The 22,812-nt window shown below is 38.4% G+C and overlaps 1 protein-coding gene across 1 annotated transcript in view; it reads left to right on the top strand.

Moving 5' to 3' along the window:
* The window catches only part of smap2 (small ArfGAP2), a 46,020-nt gene extending 37,466 nt beyond the window's left edge, over positions 1-8,554 (top strand). The window contains exons 9-10 of the mRNA XM_039739326.1: positions 2,221-2,540; positions 2,663-8,554. Coding sequence (XP_039595260.1) covers positions 2,221-2,540; positions 2,663-2,788 — 446 coding nt within the window. The 3' untranslated portion in view covers positions 2,789-8,554. The remainder of the gene's footprint in view (positions 1-2,220; positions 2,541-2,662) is intronic.
* The last annotated feature ends 14,258 nt before the right edge of the window (positions 8,555-22,812 follow it).

The raw sequence follows: 22,812 nt of genomic DNA on the forward strand, positions 1-22,812 counted from the left end.
TGTAAAAGACTTGAACCTTTTATGAAAGTGTTTATTTTCTCTTTGACTGTCAGGCTTCACACATTTTATAGTTTATGTCTACATTTTGTAACATTTATTACTAAAATATATAAAAATTTCTGTTTTAACATTGTGTTTACACAGATTACTGTAGAAACGGAACATTAAATGCGTGTGTTCCAAATAACAATCTATTATTTCCACTCTAAAACTCCACTTCACTCCCAGATAATTGAGGCATGAGCTTGGAGAAGTCCGTGCACGTTCTGAGTTGGTGGGGGGATGGAATAGCCGGCTGCTTGCAGTTTGTTTTTATCGGCACATTTACAGGACAAAGGAGGCTGGCGGAGAGGTGAGAACGGTTTTAAGAAGCGATTTAAGGTGGGACAGATCTACGAGTTTTTTTCGTAGGCTCTGGTAATTCTAGTGTTAAATTAACTAAAGAGATCTTCATTTAGATCTTGATCTTTGTTTGTCCGCGAATTCCACGCATGAGTAGACCACCTTCCAGTTTAGTACGTTGTTACTCACGGATAACAATGTGCCGTAATATCGAAAGGGGTGGTGGACAGTGTTACGCGGGTTAGCTTCTGAGGCCTGGTTAGAGAATGAGATTGCCGAAGATAAAAGGTACATGCCTACCTAACATATATGAATGAAAGAAAGACAGTGGGTAAAATGAATGACAACGTAACGGCACGTTCCGGAAATTATTATTGTTACATTGTAGCCGGCAAGTGTTATGCGTCTCACAGTTGTACTGTGGCTTGCTCACATGTCAGTGAAGTGATCCCTATTTATGCTTTAAAGAGCCTGGATACCTATGTGTCCCCCTTTTATAGCCATTGCTCCGTGTATATTGCCTTACTCTTTGGATTGCCACAAAGCAACCTGCAAGATTGGAGAAAGGTTGAGAAGACATCATGAGAGGAAACGATAGCGGACTGTGAACGGACAGAAGCAGAATTGCTCCCACACCACCACATAATTACTATTTGGACAGTGATTCCAAGTAGGCAGTTCCTATCGAATCAATGTCCAAGGATTTTCTTTTGTAATTTTTGTTTCCCTTATAAAAAATCATAATGCTGTGCGACGAAGGGCCCAGTTCACGACTGGCAGCCACGTTTAAACAGGGAGCCCTTCTCAGACAACTTTAACACGCGCAACGTAGTTGGGCGCAGATGCTAGTACTGTATATTTTGGTTTTATTGGAATTAAATTGCCTTGGATAAAGGTGTTTGCTAATTAAAAAATATAAAATGGGTACATAAAATTCTAGATGTTGACATAAAAATGTTTAAATATAAACATAAACTTAGTAAATCAATGTTTTTCAGTGTGTTTCAGTGTTTTGATACTTGCAGCATTGGGCACAGGGCTAGAGCCAACCCTGGATGAGAAACCACTTAATTACCAGGCACACCCACTCAACTTGAGGCCCATTTAGAGCATTCAATCAACCAAACCTGAGAATTTTGGCATATCAGATTTCAAAAAATTGCATTGTTCTAGTTATTCTTTAGATATTCTATTTAGGTTTATTAATTAAAATCACACTGAGAATATGTTAAATCAGAAGAAGTAAAGTATTTATTATACATGAAATATTTTATATTGTTCAACAAATGTAATTCTCAAACCTGCCTAATCCAGTTTATTATTGCTATTGCCAGAGCTTATACTGGCAGCACTGGGCATAAGGCAGAAACAGCCCTGGGCAGGGTGCCAGTTCATCACATGGCCCATTTATGCACACACTGACACACAAAGGTTAGTTTACAATTGCCGTTTAACTTAACTTGTATATTTTTGGGGATGTCTGAAGAAAACTGGAGTACCTAGAAGACAACTCACATAGACATGGCAGACATATTGACTGTGCAAACTCTTCACAGATGATGATTGAACACAGGGCTTCTGGATTTATGAGGTTGAAATACTATCAACTGTGCCACCATGTCATTAAGCTCAACCCAGAAATTGCAGAAGACACTAAAATTGCACTGACGCAACGAAAGTTGATCAAAATTCTTTTGTATATCTAAGACAAAAAAACAACAAATTTAAGAACTCACAACTTATGGTATTTGTTCATGTTTTTTGTGCATGGTAAGAATTTCTGGTTGCATTTTGCTAGTTCCTCTGGGAAAAGACTTTTGCATTTAAGCAATAAATGATTTTTCTTCTTTTTTTTTTTTTTGACTGTCTCTCACTCAGGCAGTGTGTATATGGCTCCTTCTCAGATTGGTTACCCAGCTGGCTACAGTCACTATCCAACTTTAGCCCCCACAGGAGCCATGATTGGGGGAATGATGGCACCACCAGTTGGTATGATGCCTCACACAGCCACTCCTGCGATTGTCAATCAAATTCCCATGCCACCCCCTGGTTATATGGGTAGTATGCAGACTGCAGTCATGAGTATCCCTAATGGCATTATGACATCTCCATCAGGAATGATGGGAGGACTAACTGCTGTTCCACAGCCCATTTATGGTGTTCATCAGGCTCAGCAGCTCCAGTGGAATATCACACAGGTGAGTGAAGATTTGTTTTCCTTAGTATTATTAAGTATGTTTAACTATTGGTTGCTTAGGGCTGAGCACCCTATCTAATTCAGTTGAAATTATTTTTAATTAATTGTTGTTATTATTTTTAGGTGACTCAGCAAATGGCTGGAATAAACTTTTATGGCACTGGCAATGTAATGGGTTACAGCCAGCCCATGGGTGGTGGAACAGCACAAGGGACCAACCAAGTGCTTGGTACACACTCGTGGAAATGATTAGCCCCTTGATTGTATGTATCTTTCATTGCTCTGGGCATGTTGAAACCCAGTTACCAACTCATATGTGACTAACAAATTATGTATTTTCCTTTCAAGATCATCTTGATCAAAGAAGGGGTAACATATCTAACCAGAATTCACAATGATATTTCCAAACATGGCTTCTTGTCACACTTTGTTTGGGTACTGCTTCAGTTTGAGGTTTTTGTCATGGGAAGTACCACTTAGAGCCAACACTGATTGTATGAAAAATTTACCTCCAGGCAATCAAACACAATGCTGTTTGTAGAAACAGTTTTGAGAATGTACTGCACATACTGTCTGTGAAACCTTGGCTTATCTAGATGACTTTAATTTAGTCACCGTCTTTGTTTTACTGGCAGAGATTATATCTGTTTCTTCTCTGTTGACTTTTTGTCCTTTACAGCACACCTTTTGGATTTTCCTTTTTTTGTTTTCTGTTTATACAGTCCCGGACCATGCTGTAAACATTCCTGTATCCTAATTAATTAATAATTTTAAGCATATTAAGATAAGTACCATACTTCAGTCCAACTACATGCATACATTAAAGAATGTTGTCATATATCGTGACAATGCAAAGATGAGATCTCTGAATGTTTGGATTGTAAAAGACAGGGAAAAGAACAACAGTCCTATAAAAGGGAAAGTGTGTATTTATCTTTGTGTTATGCATATATGAAATTTGCTATTTATCATATTTTTCTATTATTTAAATAAATATTTTCTCTAGTATTATGAGTAATTATCATGGACCACATGCAAACCTGATGCAACTGTGCTTATCTTGAGTGATGCTAATGACATACCAAAGATATTCCAGTGGTTACAAGTATCTACTGCATTAGGTGGTTTACTTGTGCTTCTGAAATCAAAAATATCCTCAATGTTTTAATGCTGCACCTTTATATTAAAATGTGCTTCACTGAACTTCTATGGAGCCTTTTAGTCACAGAGTTTTAGAAGCCTTAATGAAGTTAATATTGGAATGTAAGTATTTAAGCTTTTCAGTAAGCCTATAATTGAGAAAACATTTGAAATGTTTTGATCCCAGTGCATGCCTTAGGAAAAACATTTCAGTAAGGGGTCATGGAATAAGGTCTCACATAATAGATGCCACCTTATCTTACTGCTTTTCATTTATTTATTTAGTTTTTGTTTGTACAGTGCGCTTCAATAAGATTAGGGTTCAACAAGTGCTTTGAGAACTTGCTTTTTAAGCTCTCTCCCTGCTATGGGGTTTCAGCATTATTTTGTATCTACATAACAAACTAATAATTTCTGTTTAAAATTTCGAGCATACATGTCTTTATTCCAGTGTATAAAGAGTAACCCATATACAGGTGAGATTCATTGATATTTATGGAATGGATGCTTTCAAACCTGATATATAAATTACATACATACAGTGTATCTCTATCAAACTTTTAGCCAGGTTAAAAGACAATTGTATGCTAAGCACTATTGTCTGGTTAACTTGGTTGAGCTGTGTGTATTTGTGTTTTATCTGCCTTTCTTTACTTCTTAGAGATCTTTTCTATGTGCACATTTAAAGATTAGCACCTGTAAAAATGTGTGTATTTCTTAATAAAATGAGGTCTTATGTTAGAGCAAGCACTGCTCTAACACAAATGTTCAATTCTGAAGTTCATAAAAATTGATCTGTTACAAGTTTCATTTGCTTGCATATACACAAAAATCAATATTGAGAATAAGAGACTAAAAAGCTTGTTTTCTTGGCCTGTGCTAGGCAGTCTTCGTTATCCAATTTAGCATTAGGTGCATGGTGCACTGAACAGCCTAAAGAAGTCCATTTGTTTTAACATCATATTCTTCTTCATGGAATCTTGTGGGCAGTAAGTTATAGGAATACAGTAATTGTTGACCAGATTTCTATTTTAATTTAAATTATATTTTCTACTCTTTGTTTCATTCTAGATACATTTCAGTAGACCCCATTTTGAGTGTGTTTTCTTACTAGTATCAACCCAAATGCATAAAACATTTTCTATTTTGTATCCATGTTCTTTTATTTTTTGAAAAGGTGTAAAAATATCAAGGCGCTGCAACTCAAGCAATAGTGAGGCCTATATTGTCATGGTCTTTCAGAAAGTCAATTGTAATGGTGAGGACATGTTATCGTTCTGCAACCTGAAAATCTTGTGAGAATCAACCATTATATGTGGCTGTAAAACCTATCTGCATGTGTATAAAATGCGAACTCATAAAATACATAACAGGTTCTTACAGGACTTCTGTTTTTCTCTTTTCTTTCATTCTAATTTATTTTAAGTAAAACTGATATCCAAACAGATTTTCTGTTTGATGTGTTTCACAAGAATTTCTGACATAAAATATTGTCAATTTTGTCCTAGGTGCATTACAGTTCTTACTCTGTAACACTAAAGGCCTTGGGAAAAATAAATAGGCCTGTTTAAAGCTTAGCTTGTCTAAATGTAATGTTAAGGCATTGCAGGTTTTCATGCCAACCACTCCTCCATTCCTCAGTTTTTAAATGTTTGGAGTCCTTGTTCTGACTGTACTAGATTGTCACCGTCTGCTTTGTAATTGTAACACTATTTTTTCCCCCATACAGTACAAGCTGTTTCTCCATCCAGTTTAATTTCTTAATCTTTCCCACAGCCTTTTGTAATTCCTTCTTTTCTCTTTCATGTACTTGCACAGGAAAGATCATTCATCAGACTTTCAATATTTGTTTCCTTGTAAGCTTATTCACAACATATATTGTCGATCACCACTATGCTGTTTTTTTTAATACCATCACTAATTTCCATCAGAGTTTTTTAGCTGGAAGATGTACGTGTAGCAAATTCTTTTAAATATGAATGCACCATCACGTGAGCCTGCATTAGGTTCATCTGACGTTTCTGAATCCACATCTACATGTTCTTAGCACTTGCTGATGCTTTTCTGTCTCTGCCTACCTGCGTTTTTCTTTTCAGCTGCACGGACTCTTCACCGATTGTAATGCCTGGTCTTTGAGCTGTCTTAAATGTCCACCTTCCTTTTTATACTCTCCCTTTTCTTTTGTAGTTTTGTTAATGTTTTATTTTCATCATTCAAAAAAGATAAAAAGTTATTGTGGCATCATAAGAAGAATTGATGAGTGTCTTTAAGTGTCTTCTCTGAAATGAGTTGTACCAACAGTACATAAAAACTGTCAGGTGGCTCAGAATACTAGATAATGAAAGTCAAGTGAACATTTTGATAACGTGAATTGTTTTATGCAATCTACACTCATAACTTCCAGTTTCTTACAGTAGTTTAGGGCTTATAACATATTCTTTTTTTTTTTTGTCAGTAATGTTATATGATTTGTATGCTTTTGACGTTCATTTGTGGTCAGTCAAACAGAATAATTAGTATGTGCTGATGTGCAGTTTTGTAATGTACACTGAAATGGGTAAAAGTGTTTTGTGCCCTGGCGTCTCTTCTCAATAATGACTCATATTGGCAACCGGGCCGTGCAAATTACACGCAGATGGCTATGGACTTTGCTTTTCTTTAAACTTGGAAAGTCGTCGCCTGGTAGTTGGAATCTTGTATGATATAAAATGAAGACATATCCCAGATTACAGAAATATTGATAACCCTTAGGGCTGAAATTATTACTGCAGTTATACATTTGTCCTTGGGGGGGCACCATCATTTGCTTGGCAGTCTTCATGGCTATTTTTGATTATGCAGTTCTATTTTTGTATACTCTGTTACACTGATTTTTTTTTTTTTTTTGTTATTTTTGTATCATATGTTTTTACTCCTGGGTTTTAATAGTATCCTAAGTTCTAAAATAATGTGATCATTGTGGTTGCTCATCAGTTCAACAGGTAGATCTTGTCAAACTAATCTAACCTCTTGTCCCTCCTGTTTTGTTGCAAGTGCTTGCCAGTAAAGCTATATATATCATTAAATAGGTTTAGTAGAAACTATTTGTGGTCACTTGTAAGCAAGTATGTTTGCCACAAATAAGATGTGCTTTTTTCCTGCACAAGAATGAGATATGCAGTAGTCGAGTGCAACTGCAATGGCCTGCTAATGAAATGCAAATGACTTACGAAATACAAATTTTATGGGAGACTGTTGAGACTTGCACAATACTGAGTCCGCACTTTGGTTTTTAGCATATTATGTTTATTTGCTTTGTTCTGAAGCATAGTTCAGGTTTGTCTCTGAGATAAAGTAACAATTTAGAGGCCAGTGGGAGTATCAGAAGGTCTGTCGATGCATTGATTTGCAAAAAAGCTTTGTGGACCACAGCACTCTTATTTTTATTGAAATATGAAAGCCTGGCTACATGTTATTACATGCTTCATAGTTGTTTTCTTTGTCATTTATATTAATGCCCACGTGAAAATGTAAAATGCACATTTGTACAGTTTTACATTATATTCAAGTGAGGGATGGGTGCATTCTGCATGGTGGCTTTGTCAACATTATGAAGGCGTGGTATCCTGGCATAACCGCTGTTTTTCAGGACCCCTCCTATGCCTTCAGCTTTTTATTTTCTAATTACTCCTTTTGATTATACATTTGGGTTGTCAACAGATGCAGGATTTTGTCCAAGAACAAATTACGTATGGTGACGGTGCTGGGATTTTAGTTGTTGGTTGTCACCTTGCTTCTTTCTCTCAATATATATTTTTTTTTATTACTTGATGTATTTCCACTATCCGCATTGGCTGCATGTTGGAGTTCAGGCAGAAACACTGAGGAGCAAGTGGGAGATAATACTAAAATGAAACTCGTGGATGTCTGACGTCATACTTTGAAGTCCATGCTTTCTTTGCATATTGGCCTTCAGCAGACTGTTTTAAATTAAACCAAACAATTGGAAAAGATCCAGGAAGATTAAAATCCAGCCTCTTTCCATATTTCATTACTTGCTAACTCAGTGTGTAAAAACAATAATAATAATAATTGTAAAATAGCACAAAAATTTAAGAAGGAGTTTAAGAAAAGGTTATGTTAGCAGCAACAAATGTGTTTCTTTAGCGCTACATACAGCACATTCTCACATGGCTTATTGTCTCTGTTTGACTTAATGTAAGATACAAAAAGAATTAAGAAATGAAAGACTTTTAATAAAAGTCCTGGGCTTTTTTGACACTGTGATTTCCTCTGGTGTGATTTCATAACTTGGTCACAAGGTTATTAACATGCGGCTTGTAATAAACCTTGCAAAACACTGATTTGAACAGCCTGTGTGTGTTGGATTTTAAACACACCTTCACTGTGTAAAGGAAAATGTTCAATTAAATGAGTAAAGCTCTAAGGAGACGGGTTTAGTCGGCGTCAGCGCTGCCATACTGTACACATTTAGGAATTTTCTGTTTCAAAGAGTTTCAGTTGCACCAAGAATTGATTGTGTGGTTCTAATGTTAGTATTGCATAGACTTGTGGGCATTTTATTTGCAGGAAATTGTCATTGAAACCTGTGCTAGTATTGGGCAAGGAGTTTATTTAAAAGATTACATAAGAATTGAATGTACTATTGAGTATAATTCTCTTAAATGTATATTGAATTTCTTGATTTTCTGTTTTATTTTTTTACTGTCTGAAATTTTCCATTGCTGTTTATTTTGTTTTATGGATGAAATTCAAAGCGTACCTCATTTCTTCAGCTGCAATTTTAAATTGCTTTCCATTTTTAACATTAAGAAAATGTAATATAAAAAGTCTATTGATGTGAGAAATCTTCAAATAAAACCTATTTTATGGATATTTATTGTGATTGTGTTTTGGTTGGGGTATTTATTGCAAAGAAACATTTGCACTGGAGCTCCTGCTTCGCTGACAGAAAGCCGGTAAAGGAAATGGACGACTTAAGCAGAATGTTCAAATATCCAAGAAACAATCAGTTGTATACAATGTGACCTTTAGGTGTTCTTTATTAAACCAGTCTTCGTTTGTCAGAGTTCATCTTTCTTTCTTTCTTTCTTTCTTTCACAGTGTGGAGCAGAGCCTCAGGCCAGTACAGCTCGGGCTTCTTCAAAGGAGTGTAGTGAGCTGTCATTTTGTAGGGTTCATAGGTCAGTATTGTCATATGTACAGTGAAACTCATACTTGCAGCTGCTAATCCACATGCAACTTGATGATGCAACTTTCCGGCACCACGAATAGTGAATATTACTACCTTACCTTGAAAATTCTGTCTTCCCCATCTGAAATATCTGAGGTAACTACTGCCTACGTCAGATCTATATTATAGTTTGTTCATCACCTTTTCTTATACTTGAGGCACTGGCCATACCCAACCCCCACCCAAGTTTTAGTTTAGTTAGCATGCAAAGATCTCATCAAGGGTTCTGGTAAACGGAGTTACATATTTTTCCTGACATGTCGTTGAGTCCTTTTTTTTGTTATATAATATCTGCACTATCTTGCTTTTATTTATATCGACACACTCTTGCTTTTATTTGCCTGAGAAGAAATGTGACCGGAAAGGGCAACTGTCTTGTCCTGGCTTCTGGCTACTCTCCCTGGTGTATCCTGATATATGCACTTTTCTTGCCTTCGTGGAATGAGAAAGGAACACTGACTGGTGTGTCTGGATCCTCTTTCTCAACTTGTTTTGTGGAGCAGTTAGCCTATTTTATTGTTTTATCAGCTGACCAAACACGAAAGGTACCAACTAACCTCTTGTCTTCTTTTTTTCCAATGAGAGATAGAAAGAAATGTCAAAATGAACCCCACATTTTCAATCCTGGGACCTCTAATAGCAGGCTGCTCGCTGACTGGGACTGTCTTTTACACCTTTACTTCAATCCAGTTTACCACTAAAAAGAGGATTTCTGAAGTGCATCATCTTGTATCTTTAAAGAACTGTAGTTAGACAAGAAATGACAATCTAAAGTCAAGACCTTTAAGCTTTTACTTAAAAATCACAATTTGCATCCTACCCAATAGAATCCAATATAAGCAATGCAAATAATTACACACCTTTGGGCTTTGTTAAAGTCTTCATATAGTCCTATTTGACTTTTCCCAGATCTCTTCTTTACGTTATTTGCAAACTTTATATATACAGCATCCTTAATTGAAAAATCAAAAGAAAACAATCTCTTGTTGGAGACGGGTTTCTTTTGTAAGTGCCCAGCAGCTAAGAGACAAATCTCCATGAAACTGTTTTTAGTTTTTACAAAGCAGAGAGTGAATGAAAGACTCCTTGCCATTGTCCAAGCTTTCAACTGAGCAGAACTGTTTACAACAGAGTAGGAAAAAAAAGCAACAACTCTGCGGATCTCTATTTGAAAATAAAATGTCTAATAAAAGGCAGCAGCTCTCCCCTCCCTTTGAGCACACAAACACCTGGCTTACTTGTTTTCATCTTCATTAGCAGAGTATGCTGACTTTTTAACAGTTCTTCAAAACACACAGAAAATAGACATCATCAGACATCATTATCACAAAATCAAGGTTATTTTCCTATGGGAATTTAAAAGCTGTCAATCTGTGAAATTCACTGCACCTGGTTTTGCCTATTGTGTTTGCCAGGTTACACTGCACTCCTTCAGCTTGACAAGACTTTCAGGCTAAGCCTTTGTGAGACGAGCCTCGGACACAGACAGTCGGACAATGTTTGGTCACCCAACCCACACATATATTTATTTACACTATTTACAGTTTCACAGTGCACAACCCAGTGCCTCTGCACCAATCCCCAAAAGTCCAGGCCTCTCTCTCCAGTGCCTTTCTTCAGGCCGCCTCCACTCCTCTTTCACAAGACTCCCATCCACTTCCACCCGACTCCAGTCATTCTCTGAAGTGAGGCGGCCCCTTTATACCAGCCCAGATGGGCTCCAGGTGCTTCCCGACACTCCCCTGTGTGGCGGAAGTGCCAGCTGCACACCTGGAAGCCCTCCAGGTGTCCCTAGTCTTCTTCCCCTCAGCACTTCCTCGTGTGGTGGAAGTGCTGAGGTCCAGGGCTCTCCAGGCACCGGGGCACCCCCTGGCAGTGACCTCGGGCCCCTACAGGGTTGAGCTTCAAAGCTCTATACTCTGGTCCCCATGGCAACCAGGGTGACTGCACCCACGTGGTCTGAGATGGGTGCACGCCCTCTTCCGGTCCTCCAAGGCGTCCTGGCTAGGTTGTTGCCCCAGACATCTGCCACACCTTATTACCTGAAATTTGTTAGTTGGGAAGGTTACATATTTTTATCGGTTATGAGATAGTTTAAAGTGTCTCCGAGGATTTTTCTCTGGGTAATTGGATCGTCTTTCCTCCTCCAAAAATGTACATATTATGTTAATTGGCAGTTTTAAAGTGGGGATTTATCTTGCAGCGAGTCTCACTGACTTAAGCCTTAGTTTGATTTACACATAAGCTAGACCTGCTTTTTTTTCTTTCAAAAACTAGTGAGATAACTTATCAAACTCACTTTTTTCAGTTTAATGAATTAAGTGTTTTTTCAAAGACACGTGAGCACTTCAGAAACATGCTTCAAAATGTTTGGAAAGAAAATCAAGGTGTTGTCAATATAGACAAAGGTACAGATTCCAAGAATGTTTTAAAAAAATATTAACCCCAAGAACGTTTAAAAAAAATATTAACAAAAGGCTGAAAAACAGCAGGTAGAGTTGCAAGATCATAAAACATCACAAGGGACTCATAGTCTTTTTCACTCAACACTGCCTGTAATTGTAAAAGACTATAAACAGTCTGCAGATTTAGTTTTGACCCAGTGACCTGATTCAGAATGGATGAGATAGAGGAAAAGGATAATGAGTCTTTATAATTTTTATTTAATTATCTGTAATCAGTAAATGGCCCAAGGACCCCATCTTTTCTCTCCATGAAGATGACATTACCACTGACGTGACTATTAGATGTTCCAATGAAGCCATTTTTAACGTTATTCATTATTTTAGACCTGGCCTTAGATGCAATTCTGCCTTTAGGTCAGGTTGACAGTGTAATGGAAGCTCCACACATCTTTTCATAATAAATGCATAAATGTACCAGCTTCCCACTAGGTGAACATTTTGGTTTCCCTTCTAGCTTAGGTCAGTTATTACTAACATGCCTTAGACCACAACAATAAAAACACAACCCCTCCAGACCTATCCCTTCTTTCTGTGAAAGCTGGAACTCTTTTCTAGCCGTTAATAATTTAGTCAAAATAATGATTTCTTCACCACAGTGCAGGATTAGATTTGACTGCCCATTGAGTTGTACTGAACATCTAAATAATTTGCAGCTACCCAATCTCTATAAAAGCTTTTCCCATCTTGGGGTCCACTCACTTTGCTGATGTAAGTCCCCTGTAGTGTACACCTTGCAGATGTTAAATATGTCCTTTTTATTTGGAATATAAAAGACCAGAAGTGCTGATTATTGAGCAGCAGTATGGTTTCATGCCAAGAAAGAGCACAGCAGATGCAATGTTTGCTCTGACGATGTTGATGTATAAGTATAGAGAAGGCCAGAAAGACTTGCAATGCGTATTTGTGGATCTGGAGAAAGCATATGACAGGGTGCCTCTAGAGGAGCTGTGGTATTGTATGAGGAAGTCGGGAGTGGCAGAGAAGTACATAAGAGTTGTACAGGATATGTACGAGGGAAGTGTAACAGTGGTAAGGTCTGCGGTAGGAGTGATGGATAACTTCAAGGTGGAGGTGGGATTACATCAGGGATCGGCTCGGAGTCCTTTGTTATTTGCAATGGTGATGGACAGGCTGACAAACAAGATTAGACAGGAGTCCCCATGGACTATGATGTTTGCTGATTACATTGTGATCTGTAGTGAGAGTAGCAAGCAGGTTGAGGAGACCCTGGAGAGGTGTAGATATGCTCTAGAGAGGAGAGAAATGAAGGTCAGTAGGAACAAGACAGAATACATGTGTGTAAATGAGAGGGTGGTCAGTGGAATGGTGAGGATGCAAGGAGTAGAGTTGGTGAAGGTGGATGAGTTTAAATACTTGGGATCAACAGTACAGAGTAATGGGGATTGTGGAAGAGAGGTGAAGAAGAGAGTGCAGGCAGGGTGGAATGGGTGGAGAAGAGTGTCCGGAGTAATTTGTGACAGACGGGTATCAGCAAGAGTGAAAGCGAAGGTCTACAGGATGGTAGTGAGACCAGCTATGTTATATGGGTTGGAGACATTGGCACTGACCAGAAAGCAGGAGACAGAGCTGGAGGTAACAGAGTTAAAGATACTAACATTTGCATTGGGTGTGACAAGGATGGATAGGATTAGAAATGAGTACATTAGATGGTCAGCTCAAGTTGGACGGTTGGGAGACAAAGTCAGAGAGGTGAGATTGTGTTGGTTTGGACATGTGCAGAGGAGAGATGCTGAGTATACTGGGAGAAGGATGCTAAGGATAGAGCTGCTAGAGAAGAGAAAAAGAGGAAGGCTTGAGAGAAGGTTTATGGATGTGGTGAGAGAGGACATGCAGGTGATGGGTGTGACAGAGCAAGATGTAGATACAGGTAGATATGGAAAAAGATGATCCGTTGTAGCAACCCCTAATGGGAGCAGCTGAAAGAAGAAGAACAGAACATGAAATGAGTAAGGGAACAGGCTGAGCACCCCCAGAATCTTCTGTGCACCTTCACAAGAACCAAAGAAAAAGCCCAACCACTGACAGCTCTCACTAAGGAACTCTCCTGCAATTTTAATTGCCATGTCTACTCCTAGAGGACAAAATGACCCCCGCAAACAGCAGCATGGATCAAGGGATCACCTGGTCCCCAATATTGAGAAATGGCAGTCCGCTGTGTGTTTAGTTGGGAACTGGTTGGCTGGCGGTCAAGATCATGTTTTCAGTCTTCAATTTCAATGTGTCCCTCTTGCAGTATCTATTCTCTGCGTTTGGGCTTCTAGTGTCCTGTCTCCCTGGTCTGCTTGGGCATTGATGACCTATGATCCTTTAGCGGACTCTTTTACATGGTGGTTTAAGTTGGATGTCTTGATTGTTCATTTTTGACTTCATGGCTGCTATTTTCTTCATGAATAAACATTTGATCATAAAAATGAACCTATTTAAATGCTAAAGTGCTGGACAATTACTATATGGAATGATATGTGTGTTTTTTCACAAAAGTAACCCTCAACTCCTTCAGTGAGCACCTGCTAGAAGCACATAACCTTTCAGTTATGTCTCTGACAGCTTTAACTTGAGTGAAACCATTGTGTATATTATTTCTAAGAAAATTATTCAGTATCTGTGAAGGTTTGTTGAGAAAGCTTTTTCTTTTACCTTTTTTTAAATTGTACTTAAGTTCAGTAAAGAACACAAAGTTGCCTCTTTAATGGGCAAGTGGCAGAGAAAATCAATACCCGCTGCTTCCAGTCGGGACGAATACTGAGGACCTCCATCTTCGACCAGTAGGAAAGTTAATATTTGTATCCCAGTTTGAGAACCTTTGCCTTTCATAAGGATTACCACCAAATTCTCAAGTGCTTATCAATTGTTGTTAAGATTCACAGAACGTAGCTGGGACGGTCATCCTTGTGGTATTGTGTGGTCATTGTCATGCTTACCATCCATGATGTTATCAGCTCAATGATGTCTGGGAGCTTACAATGAGCATACAAACATTGAAAACTGTGCCCAGCAATTAAAATGGACAAGTACAGAACATTCTAGCCCATGACCTAAAGATCATTAAGATGGTCGGTCTCAGGTTTTACTCAACCTACATAGTAAATTTTTCCTTACTTATTTACTGCTTATTTGTTGCTCACTCTCACCACTTTTAATGTACCAAAGCAAAGCATGCAGTTTTTCCCAGTGTTAAATGAAAAGGCAGCATCATCTGCTCCTGCAGTGCGGATTTTCTCACCTTCCCAGAAACATTAAGTGATATTCTTATCCCCTTGTGTGTAAATGTATAAACCACTCAAACTTTACGCCTTTCAAACCTGTATTGATTTTTGAGGTGCATTTGTTAGGTTACTGTGCAAGTGGTTTTTCATTCCATGTATAACTAAAAAGATTGGGTTCCTTAAGTCCAATTTGATCAAATCAAAAACAGCTCCAAATTCACATCATTAAATTTGTGTCCTCCCTGATGAGAATTCTTTATTTTATTGGCAGCTTGTTGGTTTTTTTTTTGTTTGTTTTTTTTTTTTTTTTTGTTTGGTAAGGTGACATCTTATTTAACATTCCTTTTTATTCCTAATGGGTTTTGTTTGAATTCTGTGCTCAGGCTTTCATGAAAGTTAAACATGCAAGCTATAAAAACCTGGACATGGACACAAATAGATGAAAATACACAGGCTTAGTCTGCAATAGAAATAAAATCCTGCAGCAGTTCTTCATACTCCTTGTTTTGTACCCCAGTAAATACAAGTTATCGCCAATATACTAACAACCCAATTGTGCTTCATTCACTCCGAATATAGAACCAATGTAGGAAGTATTTTAAGATAGAGAAGCTTTTATCTGTGGGACCTCTGCACAAGAACCACCTTTTTCCACCCTCTCAAGCATATACAGTTTTTAATGTCTGGAAAACATTTTGGATTAAATCACTTAGAGATCTGTACATAGACAATGTCTTTGCATCCTTTGAACAATTACACTCCCAATTTAACTTTCCAGCAACACATTTCTTTCACTACCTTTAAATTAGAAACTTTGTTAAACAGAACCTGCCCAATTTTCCTTACCTCCCACCTACCTCTATGCTGGAAAAAATTGATCAGTCTTGAGGACTCAGCATTTCTCTAACATATAAAACCATTTTACAGTTACTCCCTTTCAAAGATCCAAGAGTACAGTGGGAAAAGGATCTCTCCCTCAACATCTCAGAAAAGGAGTGGAAGGTAGCAATGCCGAGAATCCACTTGAGCTCCATATGAGCAAATTATACAATTATTCAACTCATAACTATATATCGAGCACATCTGTCTCATTCAAAATTGTCCAAAATGTTTCCAGGGCAAGATCCAACCTGCGAACGTTGTGTGGAAGACGAATGTTCTCTTCGTTCCCTTGTACTAATTCATGTCTGAGAAGTAAGCTTTACTAAACCAAGTAACAGCATGCTTTGTTTTAGCCAACAGAAAAATATTTGTGCAAAGGACTCAAGGTCTGAGCATTCCACACATCAGTCTGCCTTATCACGTTTTCTCTTAGCTTACATCTGAACGCCATAACAAAAGGGGCCAAGAAATCAAGTTGCACAAGGGGTGTTGAAGGGGCTCAAGGATTGTGTATAATAAAGTGTTGACTGTTACATTTTATAATGATATTAAATTACGCATTCTAGGGGTATAAAACTGGACCCCACCCAACAGACGGGGTTCAGAAGAGCCCTGACGCTGTCATGTATATTTGATTGTCTGCTTTTCTGAAACTCTTCTCACTGTGCACCTAACTAATAAATAATAAAGTGCTTTATTGTTTCACCTGCTGTCTGGTCTGAAAACTTCGTCCACAGTTTCAATCAAGTTCCAGCCTTACTGGGTCACATGTTCTGGGCGTGCACCAAATTAACATCATTTTGGACTAATATCTTTAAATGCCTTTCAGACAGCCTTGGTATCACAATCCCTCCTAATCCACTGACAGGTGTGTCTGGTGGGCTCACAGATGGGCTTAAAGTGGAGAAGGACAAACAAACTAATTGCCTTTACTTCACTATTGGCATGTAGACTTATCTTGCTCAACTGGAAGAATCACAACTCTCCTATTTTATGTCAGTAGGTAATTGATGTTATATATTATCTAAAACCAGTAACGGCACACTCACTGCATGGTAACGTGCAGCGAATACACTTGACTTGAGCATTCCTAGTTTTCATACTCTTTCTCTGTCTCTGTTTAGCATTCATTTGCTCAAATGTTGATATGCTTGTTGCTTCCTGAGCAGCTCTTCTTTTCTCCACCCTAGCGGTCCGCTTCTTCTTTCGTCGGCATCTTTTCTTATTAAAACTGATTAAATCAGTCTTTGTGTTGCAATTACTTAGTACATTTTCTTAAATTTTTCACTTAAGTCTTGAATCTGCCTCAAGAATGATTTAAGATATGAAGAGGCAGAGGAAGTGATGGTGAAGGTGGTAGGGATGAGAACTATACCTGTACGCATGTGCCGCACGGCCACCCTGCTGGCCACTGCCGAGAGTTGATTCTACAATAAAATAAAATAAAAATATAAAAAGGAATAACCTTGGAGGTCAATCATCACCCCGAAAGTGGATAGTAGACGTCACGTAGTATTTGTGTACCAAATTTCAAGTCAATAGGTCAAATGGTTTAAGAGCTAAAGGTGATTTAAAATCCTGGACCAACAAAAAGATAGTCACGGTAACAAATTATATAAGAAGATTGGAAAAAATCTAATTCTCTCTTAGAGGACCTGCACAAAACTTTTTCAAAACTTGGCAGGATCTAATCAATGACACTTTAAAATAAGCATTTAAATTGAGGAAATGGATTCTCTACCCTCTTTTTTACTGCATTTTCTTTTTATTCATGTATTAATTTATCTATTATTTTTACTAGCTTAAAGTTTTACTCTGCTGGCATAACTTTCTTTCTCATGGATGGGGGTTGATTTGTTTCGAACCAAATCTTGTAAAACTTGACTTATTTATATGGAATGTTATTTGATTTTAATATGCCAGGCACAGGGGATACACAAACCAGTTTGTTTCTTTGTGCCGCTCCCAAGCCCGGATAAATGGGGAGGGTTATGTCAGGAATGGCATCCGATGTAAAATTTTGCCAAATCAATATGCAGACAACAATGCAAATTTCCATGCCTGATCGATTGAGCCCCGGGTTAACAACGACCGCCACCAGTACCGTTAGCCAACAGGGTGCTGGCAGAAATTGGGCTGAAGAAGAGCGGGGAGACATGTCTGGAGGCAGGAGCAAAGGAGGAAAGTAAAGAGAGTAGAACTGAGGGTAGTAACTTTGAATGTTGGTAGTATGACTGGTAAGGCGAGAGAGCAGATATGATGGAGAGGAGGAATGTTGATATAATGTGCATGCAAGAGACTAAATGGAAGAGGAGTAAGGCCAGGTGGATCGGAGGTGGATTCAAATTGTTCTATCATGGTGTGGATGGGAGGAGAAATGGTGTAGGAGTTATTCTGAAGGAACAGCATGTCAAGAGTATTTTGGAGGTGAAAAGAGTGTCAGACAAAGTAATGATTATGAAGCTGGAAATTGGAGGTGTGATGATGAATGTTGTTAGTGCTTATGCCTCGCAATTTGGTTCTGTGATGGAGGAGAAAGAAGATATTTGGAGTGAGTTGGATGAAGTGATGAACAGTGTACCCAAGGGACAGAAAGTGGTGATTGAACCAGATTTCAATGGACATGTTGGTGAAGGGAACAGAGGAGACGAGGAGGTGATGGGTAGGTATGGTGTCAAGAAGAGGAATGAAGGACGTCAGAGGATAGTGGATTTTGCCAAAAGGATGGACATGGCTGTGGTGAATATATATTTTAAGAAGAGGGAGGAACATCGATTACGTACAAGAGTGGAGGAAGATGCACACAGATAGATTACATCCTATGCAGAAGAGTTGATCTGAAGGAGATTGAAGACTGCAAAGTAGTGGCAGGGGAAAGTGTAGTTAAGCAGCATAGGATGGTGGTCTGTAGGATGACGTTGGAGATCAAGAAGAGGAAGAGAGTGAGGGCAGAGCCAAGGATCAAATGGTGAAATTTGAAAAAGGAAGATTGCAAGGTTGAGTTTAGGGGGAAGGTGAGACAGGCACTGGGTGGCAGTGAAGAGTTACCAGACAGTTGGGAAACTACAGCAGATGTAGTAAGGGTGACAGCAAGAAGGGTGCTTGGCGTGACATCTGGACAGAGGAAGGAGGAAAAGGAAACCTGATGGTGGAATGGGGAAGTACAGGAGAGTATACAGAGGAAGAGGATGGCAAAGAAGAAGTGGGATAGTCAGAGAGGTGCAGAAAGTAGACAAGAGTACAAGGAGATAAGGCTCATGGTGAAGAGAGAGGTGGCAAAGGCTAAAGAAAAAGCATATGATGAGTTGTATGAAAGGATGGACATTAAGGAAGGAGAAAAGGACCTGTACCGATTGGCTAGACAGAGGGACTGAGCTGGGAAAGATGTGCAGCAGGTTAGGGTGATAAAGGATAAAGATGGAAACGTACTCACAAGTGAGGAGAGTGTGTTGAGCAGATGGAAAGAGTACTTTGAGAGGCTGATGAATGAAGAGAATGAGAGAGAGAAGAGGTTGGATGATGTGGAGATAGTGAATCAGGAAGTGCAACAGCTATGAAGAGGATGAAGAGGATGGCCGTTGGTCCAGATAATATACCTATGGAAGCATAGAGGTGTTTAGGAGAGATGGCAGTGGAGTTTTTAAACATATTGTTTAATTGAATCTTGGAAAGTGAGAGGATGCCTGAGGAGTGGAGAAGAAGTGTACTGATGTTGATATTTAAGAATAAGGGGGATATGCAGGACTGTAGTAACTACAGGGGGATAAAATTGATGAGCCTCAGCATGAAGTTATGGGAAAGAGTAGTGGAAGCTAGGTTAAGAAGTGAGGTGATGATTAGTGAGCAGCAGTATGGTTTCATGCCAAGAAAGAGCACCACAGATGCAATGTTTGCTCTGAGGATGTTGATGGAGAAGTATAGAGAAGGCCAGAAGGAGTTGCATTGCATCTTTGTGGACCTGGAGAAAGCAAATGACAGGGTGCCTTCGAGAGGAGCTGTAATATTGCATGAGGAAGTCGGGAGTGGCAGAGAAGTACGTAAGAGTTGTATAGGATATGTGCGAGGGTCTGCAGTAGGAGTGATGCATGCATTCAAGGTGCAGGTGGGATTACATCAAGTATCGGCTCTGAACCCTTTCTTATTTGCAATGGTGATGGACAGGTTGATATGCGAAATTAGACAGGAGTCCCCTTGGACTATGATGTTTGCTGATGACACTGTGATCTGTAGCGATAGTAGTGAGCAGGTTGAGGAGACCCTGGAGAAGTGAGATATGCTCTAGAGAGGAGAGGAATGAAGGTCAGTAAGAACAAGACAGAATACATGTGTGTGAATGAGAGGGAGGTCAGTTGAATGGTGAGGATGCAAGGAGTAGAGTTGGCAAAGATGGATGAGTTTAAATACTTGGGATCAACAGTACAGAGTAATGGAGATTGTGGGAGAGAGGTGAAAAGAGAGTGCAGGCAGGGTGGAATGAGTGGAGAAGAGTGTCAGGAGTAATCTGTGACAGACGGATATCAGCAAGAGTGAAAGGGAAGGTCTATAGGATGGTAGTGAGACCAGCTATGTTATATGGGTTGGAGACGGTGGCACTGACCAGAAAGCAGAAGACAGAGCTGGAGGTAGCAGAGTTAAAGATGCTAAGATTTGCATTGGGTGTGATGAGGAAGGATAGGATTAGAAATGAGGACATTAGAGGGTCAGCTCAAGTTGGATGGTTGGGAGACAAAGTCAAAGAGGCGAGATTGCATTGGTTTGGACATGTGCAGAGGAGAGATGCTGGGAATATTAGAAGAAGGATGTTAAGGATAGAGCTGCCAGGCAAGATAAAAAGAGGAAGGCCTAAGTGAAGGTTTATGGATGTGGTGAGAGAGGACATGCAGTTGATGGGTGTAACAGAACAAGTTGCAGAGGACAGAAAGATATGGAAGAAGATGATCCGCTGTGGCAACCCCTAATGAGAGCAGCCAACAGAAGAAGAAGAAGTTATATAATTTTAATAAAATCTATAAAACCCAAACAAAAAAAAAAGTTACTTTCTTAGCTCCTCGGACTGTTGTTGACCGTGATCAGAGAGTCATCTATTCCTGTAAGAACTCATTATAAAACCAACCTGCTGCCAAATGATCACAAGACTTTAAATGTAATGAGAGCTGGAGTTTTTCAGAAGCAGAAATACAGGGATAAAAACATTTTCCTGATGGAAATGTGCATATGCAATGCACATGATGGCATATGTATCTGAAGACTCATTATTGAAAAATTGTACTTGATTGTGTAAGATCAGTTTTCCAAAGCACAGTCTGATTGTTGGCTTGTCACTTATGCTTTTCTAAACCCCTTCAAGAAGTTTGAGCAGTTGTAGACAATTCATTATTTAATTACAGTGCTTTCTGTGTGATATATTTTAGCTGAGGTTCAGATTTCTTTTTATGTCTTTTTTTGTTCATTTTTGACTCTTTTTTATGTTAATATTGTTGCTCATGTTTATTATTTGTATAATTATGTATTTTTCATCAGTATTGGTAATCATTTATATAATATCTACTGGGTGGCCAAGCCCCCTGGTGCCTTCGGTGCCCAACCCCCAGTTGCGGCTAGAATATTAGTAAAATCTGTGAATGTACAAAAAGAAAAATTATTATTTATTGGAGTCAAAATCATGAAATTATATAAATATGTAAAAGAAAAATTAAGTAAAAATCACGAAAGGAGAATAAAATATTTACTCTCTTACTAATCAAAGTATAGCCGTTAAACTTGATGAGTATTTATAAGTGACTAAATAAATGATCCAATCGGTTTAACTGACATTCTTATAGATAAACAAAAACTTAAAAAAAAAAATTACTCATTTAAATAACTGGAAAAATCAAGTGAAAACTAAAGTAGTATGCAATGTGTCATCGTAACTCGACCTTCAGCTAACTAAATCACCTAAATACAAATATTGGTGTTATGAATAGATCATTTATTTAATAGTTTGTTCTAGTGAAAGAAAGTTTACTCGATCAAAAATAAAAACCATGTCTTTCTTGATATTAAAAACAACGACTTTCTTGATATTTTTGTTTATAATTTAAAAACGGAATAAAAATCTGAAAATCTAACAATATCACATTGAAGTTCAATGAATTCTGAAAATAATGATACCAAACATATATATGTAGGTTTTAAAATAAGGCTGATTTAAAACGTGACATAAAAACGTCACATAAAATTGTTGCACAAAATCGTTGCACTTTTAGGCTTAAGATTTTATATATAGAGAGATATTTTCTATATGCCTATATATTTTTTGTGTATTATTTTATATATTTTTCTCTATTTGTTATATTTCTATATATTTGTTCTATGGTTATATGTCTATATATATATATATATATATATATATATATATATATACAGTTGTGTGAAAAACTATTTGCCCCTTCCTGATTTCTTATTCTTTTGCATGTTAGTCACACAAAATGTTTCTGATCATCAAACACATTTAACCATTAGTCAAATATAACACAAGTAAACACAAAATGCAGTTTTTAAATGATGGTTTTATTATTTAGGGAGAAAAAATCCAAACCTACATGGCCCTGTGTGAAAACGTAATTGCCCCCTTGTTAAAAAATAACCTAACTGTAGTGTATCACACCTGAGTTCAATTTCCGTAGCCACCCCCAGGCCTGATTACTGCCACACCTGTTTCAATCAAGAAATCACTTAAATAGGAGCTGCCTGACACAGAGAAGTAGACCAAAAGCACCTCAAAAGCTAGACATCATGCCAAGATCCAAAGAAATTCAGGAACAAATGAGAACAGAAGTCATTGAGATCTATCAGTCTGGTAAAGGTTATAAAGCCATTTCTAAAGCTTTGGGACTCCAGCGAACCACAGTGAGAGCCATTATCCACAAATGGCAAAAACATGGAACAGTGGTGAACCTTCCCAGGGGTGGTCGGCCGACCAAAATTACCCCAAGAGCGCAGAGACGACTCATCCGAGAGGTCACAAAAGACCCCAGGACAACGTCTAAAGAACTGCAGGCCTCATTTGCCTCAATTAAGGTCAGTGTTCACGACTCCACCATAAGAAAGAGACTGGGCAAAACGCCTGCATGGCAGATTTCCCAAGACGCAAAACCACTGTTAAGCAAAAAGAACATTAGGGCTCGTCTCAATTTTGCTAAGAAACATCTCAATGATTGCCGAGACTTTTGGGAAAATACTTGTGGACTGATGAGACCAAAGTTGAACTTTTTGGAAGGCAAATGTCCCGTTACATCTGGCTTAAAAGGAACACAGCATTTCAGAAAAAGAACATCATACCAA

Source organism: Polypterus senegalus, chromosome 17 (assembly GCF_016835505.1).
Source record: "Polypterus senegalus isolate Bchr_013 chromosome 17, ASM1683550v1, whole genome shotgun sequence".
Taxonomy (NCBI): Eukaryota; Metazoa; Chordata; class Cladistia; order Polypteriformes; family Polypteridae; genus Polypterus; species Polypterus senegalus.